At 44.6% G+C, this 12,403-nt stretch overlaps 1 protein-coding gene across 1 annotated transcript in view; it reads left to right on the top strand.

Annotated features, from left to right (window-relative positions):
* LOC126531413 (uncharacterized) overlaps nt 1-12,403 on the top strand; it is an 87,803-nt gene that overhangs the window by 67,758 nt on the left and 7,642 nt on the right. Inside the window, exons 3-5 of the mRNA XM_050178925.3 lie at nt 918-1,053; nt 8,839-8,972; nt 11,079-11,280. Of these exons, the coding sequence (XP_050034882.2) occupies nt 918-1,053; nt 8,839-8,972; nt 11,079-11,280 (472 nt within the window). The remainder of the gene's footprint in view (nt 1-917; nt 1,054-8,838; nt 8,973-11,078; nt 11,281-12,403) is intronic.

Here is a 12,403-nt window from a genome sequence, read left to right as displayed (position 1 = left end):
ACAGCGACTATTCCACCCAGGAACGCTACTTTTTGGTTTTGCGATGCCGTTCCAAGAAGGGGAGCAGGCGGGGCGGAAGGCGTAGTTTTTTCTCCCGAACTTCTCAAGCAGTCTTTCCATGCTAGTTGGCGATGTTCCAGACGACATCCTAAGAGTGGGCTTCCTACGACAATCGCGACAGGCTAAAGGGCCACCGCTGATTAATGGAGTCGCACTTATCGCCTAACCACCTCGGGAAGTATCCAATGGCGCCGACGACTAATACGAGGGGAGCGTCTCTCGAATTAGTAGTGCCGTAATGGTTGAAGGATCTTTCAGCTACCCGGAAGGGGGCTTACTTGGCTGCCGACCGGTGTACTCGTTACTTTTTAGGAAAGAAGAAATGGAGCTTATATACAAGCGGTGCACCACACACGTGTTCATTCGTGGTGTCCAGTGCTGCTTGGTTCTGTCCCACTGCATTGAAAAGCTTAGCACACAGAAGCGGGATCCCTGTCTATGTAGGCTTGAGTGAGTGAGTGAGTGAGTGAGTGAGTGAGTGAGTGAGTGAGTGAGTGAGTGAGTGAGTGAGTGAGTGAGTGAGTGAGTGAGTGAGTGAGTGAGTGAGTGAGTGAGTGAGTGAGTGAGTGAGTGAGTGAGTGAGTGAGTGAGTGAGTGAGTGAGTGAGGTTCATTTACGTACAACAATTAGCAGAACGATGGCATACTTGTACTTGCTCAAGTTGGTCTCTATAACTCAAGGTGGGGAAAGCTTGTTTCCTACGAAACCGAATTTCAATCTTCCGTACGTGTTCTTGTAGCTATCAGGGCCAGTAAAAAAAAAAAAAAAGCATTTCCGTTCCGCTTTTTACTTCAAATGCTCCGGCAGCTTTGTCACTCGTTGTCATCGCTTTCCTCTCATGGTCTGTGTTCACGCAGGCAAGCCGCAGTTCTGTCGGGAGCCTCTACCTGAAAGAGACAGACCTCAAGTCGGAGGGCCTGTACGCGTGCGAAGTGTCGGCCGATGCACCTTCCTTCCAGACAATTCGCTCAGAAAAGGAACTGAAGATCTACGGTGAGTGCATGAAATCGCGTTTACGTGCCTGTGGTAATACAATTTTGTCACGGAAAGGAATATTTTAATAATCGATGCTGTGAGAATCTTTCGGCACGCGAGATTATGATAGGTTAACTGCAAAGCAAGGTATGGACAATACAACGCTAACGCACGTAACACACTCAGGGGCATTGCTGAGAGATTAGCATGAGTGAGTGTGCAGGGATTAAAAGAATAAAATTAAATTATGGGGTTTTACGCGCCAAAACCACTTTCTGATTATGAGGCACGCCGCAGTGGAGGACTCCGGAAATTTCGACCACCTGGGGTTCTTTAACGTGCATCTAAATCTAAGTACACGGGTGTCTTCGCATTTCGCCCCCATGGAAATGCGGCCGCCGTGGCCAGGATTCGATCCCGCGACCTCGTGTTCAGCAGCCCAACACCATAGCCACTGAGTAACCACGGCGGGTTGCGCAGGAGTTGAACAATCTTCAAGATCGTAAACGTTTTTGGAGCGCGTAGAAGCGTTAATAAGTTGAAACATCTTCATAGACACCCAGAATTGTATTCCATCTGGTGGGAGCGTTTAGAGAAGTTCTCGCTCTGACGAGCAAGTCAATCACTGCGATCATTATTGTCCTACTGCCACCCTTCGTCCTTCTCCTCCCCCCCCCTCCCCCCCCACACACTCTCTTTTTTTTTTTTTTTGCAGCTGAGTGTTAAAAATCAGGAAAATAATACTTCCTAGCTCCGTTATAACCACTCGGGAACGTGGCAACTAGAAAGCTTACCTTTCTGTCGTTAAACGAGTTAGTAACACCTTTAACAGCAGCTGTATAGTGCCAACGAAAGTTATGGGCAGGCTATTTCATCCAATAATAATTAGTGAATCAAACACACACACACACACACACACAGATATATATATATATATATATATATATATATATATATATATATATATATATATATATATATATATATATATATATATATATATATGCGTTTACGTTGTTTATAAGATTTGGAATAAGCTGAGAAACTTATAGCACCATCACTGTGGATTATCTTCTGAAACGAACTTTGCACCAAACTATCGTTTTTTTTTTACGCTTGCCGATTTTTCTCCGTGCAGACGCACGTACGGCCCTGCGGGTGACGGGTACACGAAAGTCACAGAGTTTTCATCAAGCATGTATGCTAGTGTGCTTTTTACCACTTTCGCATTTCGCCTGGAGGACCTAGAACAAAGTTTGTTGTAAATAAAAACATTTCGGATTTCTGATTCTGAAATGATGTCCCAGAAAATTTAATGGGCAATTTCTCGCACAGAATTCAGTGAGGGAACAAAATACTTTATTAAACGACTAATCTACAGATCTCACCTCGTTTTTGTTTATCTATGGGTATAGCATGAGTCGCAGCAATCTCGTTCTATAACGCAGTTCCATCGACATTTGGAGATGAAGCTCTATACCCTTACAATCGGGATTTCTTTGCCGTTGATAAGCCTGGCAGCCTGTGTTTTAACAGTGGACAGTCGTCCATTCGATCTATCGCCACGTAGTGTTTCCGTCATACTTGATCAGAACGCACCTTAAGGGTCTTTTTGATTCTGCTGCGGAAGGTGCTGGAGGTTGTCGCGGTGCCTTGTTCTGCTAGGTTAAAGCTTTCAAAGCATTTGGTATTTGCCCCTTCACAGTTTCTTAAAATTAGGCTATTATAGATGTGTCCTCATTGTTCGGGTTACTTCTGACGGTCCTTGTACATCACCTGCCTCTCTGCGCTACGGAATGAGCAGACACAGAGAAGGCGCACGAAGGTCTCGTCACACACACGTTTAGCAGATGGCACTGTCAGTAATCCTTATCAGCAAGGATAACAGGTTCGTCAGCACGACGCGTCCAAGTGAAAATTGTTTACAGGCAACTACTTGAATAAATTGTACTACAGAAAGACCCTAGACAAGACATCTGCCGTCTTTCTTGAAAGATTCCCATGCTACGTGTGCGCTTACCCAGAATCTGCCTCTTTTCCTCGTTGGCAGACAGTTTTACCTCGATAGTCTCTCTAATGTTCCAGACAACATCCATCTAAATATCAAGAGTCTTGCTTGTCTATTGCGCATACTTATAACAGTTTACGCCGGTGGCAGCTTCGATTCGCCAGATTACCTTGCTGAAGAGCAGATACATCAGCGATACGTTCAAGTGCCACCAAATCCAAAACTCTACATTTCCTAATCCTTCTTTTTCTAGGTTATAACATACGATTACTTTGGTCGTCATTACATCGTGCATTGAGAAGAAAAAGGCATAATGCACAGTCTGCGCCAGTAGCGCGTTGTGAGGTGAAGCGGAAACCGGGTAAATAATATGAAAAGCAAGGAAGCGCCATTTCGACCATTTACGGAGGATCGTGCGCGCGTTTTAACTCAATTTATCTTGTCTCGCCTCACTCGCCTCCCTCCGTGCATATATTTTGTTCCCGAAGCGTACATCTTATCCTGCGCGTTTCAACGAGTTTGCTTTTCGGAGTCAGTGACAGTTTTTTTTTTTAATTTTTACACCCGTGCAGAGAAAGGAGAGCCAGACGCGGATTGCGCGCTGTGCATGCGTACACATGGCATTTATGCTGTCACGGCGAGAACATTGAAGCTGATTCGATTCACGAGGCCGACGACACGTCGTTGTGCTCTTTAGTGGGGCACACTAAGCGTGCCATTGACAGCCTGAGGAAGATAGATATAGCAAGAGAAAAGTTTGAGTGGTTAGGAAGGGGAAGAGTTTATCCGCAAGAGGATGTTTGGCCTGCTACTCCGGACTGTAGGTAAGGGGGAACGGCAGAGACAAGAAAGGACAGCACGAAGCCGCCGTGTATGCGATTGCTCGGCTCTGTACTCTGCGGCAACCTGCGAATTCAGTGCGAGCTGCCGCAACAAAACTGCGATGTGCCTGACCTCTGTGCCTCCGCGTTCCGAAACGTACTTCCCGGCAGGCGATGTTTAAAAAAATTGCTTTCGTCGTGACGTCGCGGAAATGAAAGGACGTCATTGGCTGGAGCATTTACACAGATTCTGTAAGGTGGGCTGGGGTGCATTTGCCATTGCATTGTTAGGCTGCCACGGACGGCCTATAGGACGTCTTTTGAACCAGCCCTAACTAACCTAACCTAATCCAAGCTCTCAAATCTTGCGGCTTCTCAAGCCGACTTCCCCCAGCTTTTGGTTCCTGAAACCTAAAAGCTCTTGTCATGGGCTGGCTGCTTTCGCTAATATGGTTACTGTTCCGACTGGCGCAATCATATGAGGGAATATGCTTCCGCGCTGTAGGAAGATTGAGAATCGAAAACGGTCAACTGCAAATGCAATGCGTTGCACAGCGCAATTTCAGTCCGTATTTGTCCAAATTGGCGCTATACATAAAGGCACAATTTTATTTTTCACATAACGCTAGGTTTTGAGAGTTGGTTGATTTCAACTATACAATTACGACACGCCCTCTAAATTCACTACTTATAAAGTTATTATGTAAACTTTCTTTCCTTAACGGTGCATTTGCGATTATGGCGCTAAATATGATGTCCTCCGCTGCTAGAAGTTTGGTCAGCTAAAGATGATTTCTTTCTCGAATCCCGCCTTTTTAATAAACTCAGGCAATCGTCGATGAAACGAACGGTGTGGTGATACAATAAATATATTGAACGCAACACGACGGCTCAGTGGCTGTGGCTTTCTACTACGAAGCACGAGGTCGCGGGTCCGACTCCCGACCGCGGCAAGTGCATTTAGATGAAAGGCGAAATGCAAACACGTTAATGTGCTTAGGTTTAGTGGCACGTTGAAGAATGCCAGGTTGTCAAAGTTAATCCGGAGCCCTCCGCTACGGCATCCCTCATAACCCGCTGCGCAGGTTCGTGACGTCACAGCCCACGATTTAAAATTTCTTAAATAATGATTTCTTCATGGTTATATTGCGCTCAGTTTTACAAACACGATATTAAGGAAGGACAGGACGTGGACGGATGTAGCGCAATATCGTGTTTGTAAAACTGAGCGCAATATAACCATGAACGTTCACCAACTAGCCCCCTTCATTGCTTTAATGATTTCTTCTTCAACGACAAAATTACTATTTCATGCCCGAATAAGTGATTTTACTATCCTGGGGCTGAGTCCTACGAACTCAAAGTTCATATCTTGTTTCCAGTGTACCAATCACGCCAGCGGACACACTCGAACACACAATCAAATTGTATTCACACACGCAACTGGGAAGTCACGTAGCCGAACGATATAGTGAAAAACCAAGGACCGACTCGTGGCGAACAACATTTCCACCGGCAAGCGCGGCCCCGCCGTACACGTTGGGACCACGTATTTGGTACTAAACTATATATACGTTGCCGTATGTACAGTGTCACTCATATATATTCAGCGCAACACTATAGTGTCCTGCTGGATTTTCAAGATTCACGCCGTTCGAGTTGGAAAAGTTGCGCCTACTTTCGCACCTAACGAGTTTGCGTCTTGGTGATTAACATTTCCCCAAAAATAGAGGCCGCCAAGAACAGCGAAAGCCTTCTTTGTCTTTCGCTTAGCTCAGTAGACACAATTACCTTCCATCCAGTACAATCCAAACCAAGCCACACGTTAATGATCGGCTGCTCGCACCCCTGTCTTTCGCCGCCTCTGACGTCTTTTATTCTCGCGCTCTCTGCACTTATTTTGATGGCGATCTTGCAATCATATAGTTTCCTACCATTGCTAGAGGGAGCTCTGGCGCTGCGACCGTTCGGCCACCATGGGAACAATGGGTAGCACATGGATTTGTCTGACCTCCTTGCTTGGCGCTTCAGACGTTCTTGTGGCTTCGTTTATTACGCTTTATCTGGGCCTAAATTGGAACAAATTTCATAGCACTTTATACTTTTTTTTAATGTAGAGAGTAAGACGACCGCAAGCACACATTGTCGCTGCTAGTTGCTGTGGTTCCGCTAGTCCATGTGTCTGTGGCGTAATGCTTTCAATATAGGGTTTCTGTGTTTAGAGGTCCTGCGTTTGAATCCTGCCGTCGGACAATGTTAATAATGTTTGTTTAAGTATTTAAAACGCAGTACCTTCTTAAAGAGGGCCATTTTGAAAAGTCACGAAGCCATTTAAAGCCAGAAGGACAAAATTGAGACAAATCCGTCTATTGCCCATCATTTCCATGCTTGCTGAGCTGCCCTGCTTGCAGCTCCCGTAGACACTAGCGCCTCAGTTCTCTCTAGTAATTGCATGAAACTCTATGCTTGTAATAGAATAGATGTCTCCTCGAGTTACGTGAGATTTCACACAGGAACCACGTGAAAGAATGCCTTTTCAATGTTTGCTCATCTAGTTCGCGATTGTAATATGTGCATGGAATATTCGCTGATGTAGTACGTGGTCACCTGCGCACGGTTATCCTTTATGGTGAGCTCAAGTAACGAAGTATACTGAAATGTATAACAAGGGTCGATATCTGTTCAGCGCAGTTAGGCTCTACATAGACCACCATAAATTTCTCCCACGGAAGGCGATGCTATATCAAGAATTTGATGCATCCCTTGATAACCCGCACTTCGTTTCGGCTCGCTGACTGCACAGGCAACCTCCTCATACGGCGCTTTATCGCGCATGTGGAGCGATTATAGGCTCTTAATGGCCTTGGGAATAAAACTGGTGACGCGGGGAACCTAGGCGCTATAAACGAGGGGCACCGAGTAGCTCTTACCATACGATGGAGGTAGGAGGCAATCTTATCATGCGAAGCGCAAGAGCACTCATAACTTCCACTTTCTAGTCCCTCGGGCTCGCACATAACAGCCCCTCTAAGCTTCTATTAAAAGAATGCGCCCACGCAGTCTTTTTCGTCTGCGGGCAAGGCATTGAATTATTCAGTTTTGCTTTTCTTTTTTTCGTACACTTAACCTTTGCTGAGGAAGCAATGGCTGAACGCTAATAACCTTTTTGAGTAAAGCGAGCATTATACGACACCAATTTCGCCGAGAGCGCGAGTGTTGCCGACTGCCGTTAATTTGCACATCTTCGGGAAGCACCTTCCCTTCTCCCTAATCACAATTTCATGGCCCTATGGGAACGCACATGATGGGCTTTGAGCGCGTCATTTGAGATCTGGACTACCTTTAGTTACCGAAAAGTTTAACTTAAGCAAGTCTTCAGTTGTGGTACTGCTGAATATTCTATGACATCGTTAATACGATTGAGATGTGGCGGTAACAGAAAATGGCACCTGAAGATAGTAAAAGTGTTTTTGCGGATGCGTTCATGATAGAAAGAAGGCTTAAGAGAATCCTAACTGCACGTGTTACTTTTTTTTTTGGCTGCTCTAATTACGTAAGGGAAAGAATGAGCGCTGTGTGTTTTTTGCGCTGTATCATAAAAAGAACCAGGTGACAGCTTGCGTATACTTAGGCGCATAAATTAAAATTTAATGTACTTCTGAGGGAAACGCTATCCCGCGCATTTGTTATAACCAACCAAATACGCATGGCCACCGAAAAAGAAAGAAAACGTTTTGTTTGCGAGAACTTAAGGTCAAGTTTCTTCACTGAAAGCCCTTCCTTGGTGTGGAAAATACTAGAAGCAACTAAGATGAACTCTGGTCTGCAACGTCTCATACAAGGTGTTAAACTTCTCAAGTTCACTTGGCGTCTCCGAATGTACTTCTTCATATGTGTCCAAGTTTAATATTTAAAGGGACGCGAAAGCGAAAGAACGAATCAGTGTAAACTGACAAAGTATTCTTTAAAAACACTATTTTGCAGTAAGAGGTTGAGTACTGGAAGAGCAAATAAAGATTAAAGTTCTTTTTTTTCATTTTGGCACGGAAACAACAGCGTCGGTACGTGTGGTGACTTCACAGATTACGAAGTATTTTATCGCATTTCGGCCGTTCTGGTGGATGTAAAAGGAATCTAAACTTGCTAAGTTCAGTCTGTGGCTCTTTTACAATACAATGCATTCTATGTTTACCAACAATTTTTTTCTTTAAATTATAGGGTTTTACGTGCCAACACCACTTTCTGATTATGAGGCACGCCGTAGTGGAGAACTCCGGAAATTTTGACCACCTGGGGTTCTTTTAACGTGCTCCTAAATCTAAGCACACGGGTGTTTGCGCATTTCGCCCCCATCGGGATGCGGCCGCCGTGGCCGGGATTCGATCCCGCGACCTCGTGCTCAGCTGCCCAACACCATAGCCGCTGAACAACCACGGCGGGTACCAACAAAATTATAACTAGGCCTGAACAGAAGCCGTTAAAACCTATGACGCCACGATTCGCGTGTGCTGGAACTTCAACGCGCGTCGCCACCCGTCATTCCTTCCTGCGTCTTTTGTGGCCTACCAAGGGTCTTCTAACGCTCAGAGTGGCTTTTTCGTGAGGTATTGTAGAAGTGTAATGTACTAATACACAGCTCGAATAGTTTTTCTATTTAATGTCTCTTTAACTCTATATTAGAGAGTTGTCGTGCACCACCTTGAAGTGCATTAACGCGGATTGGACAGAATCGGGAAAGCGCATGGCACTAGGGAGTAGGAGAGAGCTACAGAAAGTGTTAACACTAATGCGAGCGGTTACGCACCGCCATAATAGAAGCCAGGAGTGTATTTATTTATTTATTTATTTATTTATTTATTTATTTTTTTATTTATTTATCTATATATATTTTTGAATTCCTTGCATTTTCAAACGTTGCTCACTTTCGCTGCCATGCAGTCACCAACCTTATCTTTCTTGCTGTATCCCCTACAGTCCTACCAAAAAAGGGCCCCGAGATTCGCGGCACCAAGCCCCACTACAGGTTCGGAGACGCAGTGAACGTGACCTGCCGAGCAGATGCATCGAAACCGCCAGCAGTATTGGTGTGGTACATCAATGGTGAACAGGTCAGTCTCGTAGGTTATGGGCTCTGTATAGAACCGTGTACAAAATAGTACGCCACCAGCTTTTTTTTTAATATGCGGCTTAGGAGATGTCGGCGTCTCTAAGTGGCGCCGGCTACTCTTTTTCACATATCACATAGACATGTGCATATAATAAAGGCCACAGATATAGAAAAACACTTAAAATCACACAAAAACTCAAAGTCATGTTACAAACACTAAGTACAGTCTCACCAGTGCACTAAAATAAACATAAAGTTCAATCACATAACTACACTATAATCACGGTAATCACGGCACAAAAGAAAATGTAATAGGTCCACATGAGGGCCCACGAATCCAAGGTTAGAATGGGCCAAAATCAGGCCAAATTAAACACATAGAGTGAGCTCATCACAAATAAATACTCCACTCGACACTTTCCATGTATCGCTCGCTTTCAGAAATCTTTGGAAGGCTCTTAACACTCGTCTTTCTTCAGTGCGTTTACCTTTGCCACTATCGGAATAATGAAGGCGGTGTTTGTGAATGTTGTTCATACATTTAGACAGACCGCGATATGCGCAGTGATCTTCAGTTTGTGCATGAAAGGAATCGCGATAGTTAGCAAGTATTGAGCATGGGCATCGCCCAAACATATTGAAATAAACCGCCTTATGCAAAAATCAATCGATGGATTGAGCCATATTATTGGTGCTACTGGGCACTTCGATTGTTTTTGTTGAAGTAATAGACAATGTACTACTTATATTGTGAGTCATATTTATTCACCTAGGTGTACATGCACCTGCTTTATAACAGTAAAAAGAAACAATTCCTCCCGCAGTTCGGAATGGTAACACGGTGAGGGTAAAATGAAATTGCGTTGTACATGCCTGGGGCAAAGGCCACTGCAATTCAGTTATGGTGCTCTCTTTTTAACATGTTCATATGACTAGTTAGGTAAGCAAAGTATCGGTGCTGTGGCAGTTTTTTTTTTATTTCTAGAATGTTGTGTACTAGGACACCGAAATAGCTAAGGTATATTCCGCTTTACTCTCTCCACGATAACACATTTATGACAGAAAGAAGAAACAAGATTAGCTGGAGTGCATGTTTTTGAGCCCTCGGCTTTGGAGACACTGTAATTATGTGTACTAGTCAGCATTTCTCAGGGGTATGAAATTTTTAATGGTTGTACAGCTGCCCTACATCTATCTATCTATCTATCTATCTATCTATCTATCTATCTATCTATCTATCTATCTATCTATCTATCTATCTATCTATCTATCTATCTATCTATCTATCTATCTATCTATCTATCTATCTATCTATCTATCTATCTATCTATCTATCTATCTATCTATCTATCTATCTATCTATCTATCTATCTATCTATCTATCTATCTATCTATCTATCTATCTTTCTGTCTGTCTGTCTGTCTGTCTGTCTGTCTGTCTGTCTGTCTGTCTGTCTGTCTGTCTGTCTGTCTGTCTGTCTGTCTGTCTGTCTGTCTGTCTGTCTGTCTGTCTGTCTGTCTGTCTGTCTGTCTGTCTGTCTGTCTGTCCATTTCTGCCTCTCTACGCCTCTCTCTCTACGTCTGTCTCTCTACGTCGTTCCCTCTACGTCTGTCCCTCTACGTCTCTCTCTCTCTCTACATCTGTCCCTCTACGTCTGTTCCTCTACGTCTGTCCCTCTACGATGTCTCTCTACGTCTGTCTCTATGTCTGTCTCTCTGTCTGTACACATCTCAGCGCGCATTATCAGCGCGTCTATCAGGGCACAGTCAACAGAACTAAATTATGAAATTTTACGTGCCACAACCACGAACAGATAATGAGGTACGCCGTAGTGAGGGGTTCCGCATTAATTCTGAACATGCACTCAACGCATGGTGCGCGAGCGTTCTTTCATTCCGCCCCCATCGAAATGCTGCCGTCGCGGCCGAGATCGAACCCGTGTGACATCTAGCTCAGCAGCTTAACGCCAAGGCCACTGGGCTACAGTGCCAGGTGTGAAGCAAACAAGTGTACAAATACAAGGGAGGATGTTCACTGGATTTTAATGACTCTACTTCTATTTTTGTGCTATTTCGACGACTCGGGTTTTTTTTCGGTCTTTTTCAGGTACCTCCATCGTTCGAGAAAGTGCACCCCATTCTCCGCGACGAAGACCAGCTGTACCACTCGTCCCTAGCAATGACTTTCACGGCCGAACCCCGCCACTTCACCTACGGCATCATGAAACTGAAATGTACGGCCACTGTGTCCGAGGCATACTCGTTATCCAGCGAAGAGATCGTCGCTGCACAGGACGCCAAAAGCACGCGTAAGTGAATCGTTTTAAGCATCTTTTGTCTTCAGTAAGCTCCGGAAATCTCTCTAAACGTGCACATTACATGGGTGTTGGCTCTTGGCGCGCCGTGGCGCTAATGTCTTCCTCTTTTCCCTGACTACCTGCGCTAAGTTGCTTTCCAAGATAGCTCATTGTGCCTAGCTCTACTGGAAGCATATACATAGGGCATTTCACCAGCAAAACACCGTTAGTTTTAGCACAGCGCAGATGTAACTTGGTGCAGACGAGTATCAGAATGAGCAGCGCAGCTGGTAACATTTTCTGACACTTTGCCTAAAGAGCTGTGTTTAAATCATGCGCCGAAAGCTTTGTGACCGACACTATCCCTGCAATATGCTGGCGTAAGCTAGCCGATCGTGAGATAATGATAGCAAGGTAATCTTCTACATCGTATTGTTTGAATAGGAGAGCCCGTGCAGCAGTTCTTGCTGCGATGGTTTTATTTCAGCGTCACAAGATGTCCTCACTAGCGCCTTTATTATGGGGAAAGACTTAGACTCACGGCACGAAAATTGGGCTCATGGGATGAAAATTTGACCGTCCGGCCTTACACCGTCCGGCATTGTGGCACCAAAATTCAGTGGCACCAAAACTAGGGTTCGAATCCGCGACCTTTGGTGGGAGTCGAACCCACAACCTTTGGTGTTAATTATGGCAGAGTGAATAAAGGCGCAGTTCATTAATATATATTTAATTAAGGCATTCGAACCCATGACATTTGGTGGAAATTGAAAACACGACCTTTGGTGTTAAATAGGATGAAGTTCATTGAGGTAGAGTTAGTTAAGGCACTCGAACCAACGACCTTTGTTGGGAGTCGAACACACGACATTTGATGTTAATTAAGGCAAAGTGAATTTAGGGACAGTAAAGACATAGTTCATTGAGACATTCGAACCCATGACCTTTGGTGGGAGTCAAACCCTCTACCTCTGGGGGAAGTCGAGCCCACTTGGAGATATGGGCGAACCAAGTTGGATTTCAGTTGACATCGTGAAGGCCGAGAGTCGAACCCACTACATTTGATGCTAATTAAGACGAAGTCAATTAAGGCACAAATAATTAAAATGGACTTGATTAAGGAACTCGAGTCCAC

This window comes from Dermacentor andersoni, chromosome 5 (assembly GCF_023375885.2).
Source record: "Dermacentor andersoni chromosome 5, qqDerAnde1_hic_scaffold, whole genome shotgun sequence".
Lineage (NCBI taxonomy): Eukaryota > Metazoa > Arthropoda > Arachnida > Ixodida > Ixodidae > Dermacentor > Dermacentor andersoni.
Note: the sequence above shows the minus strand (reverse complement) of the source record. Positions and strands in the feature narration are given on the sequence as shown.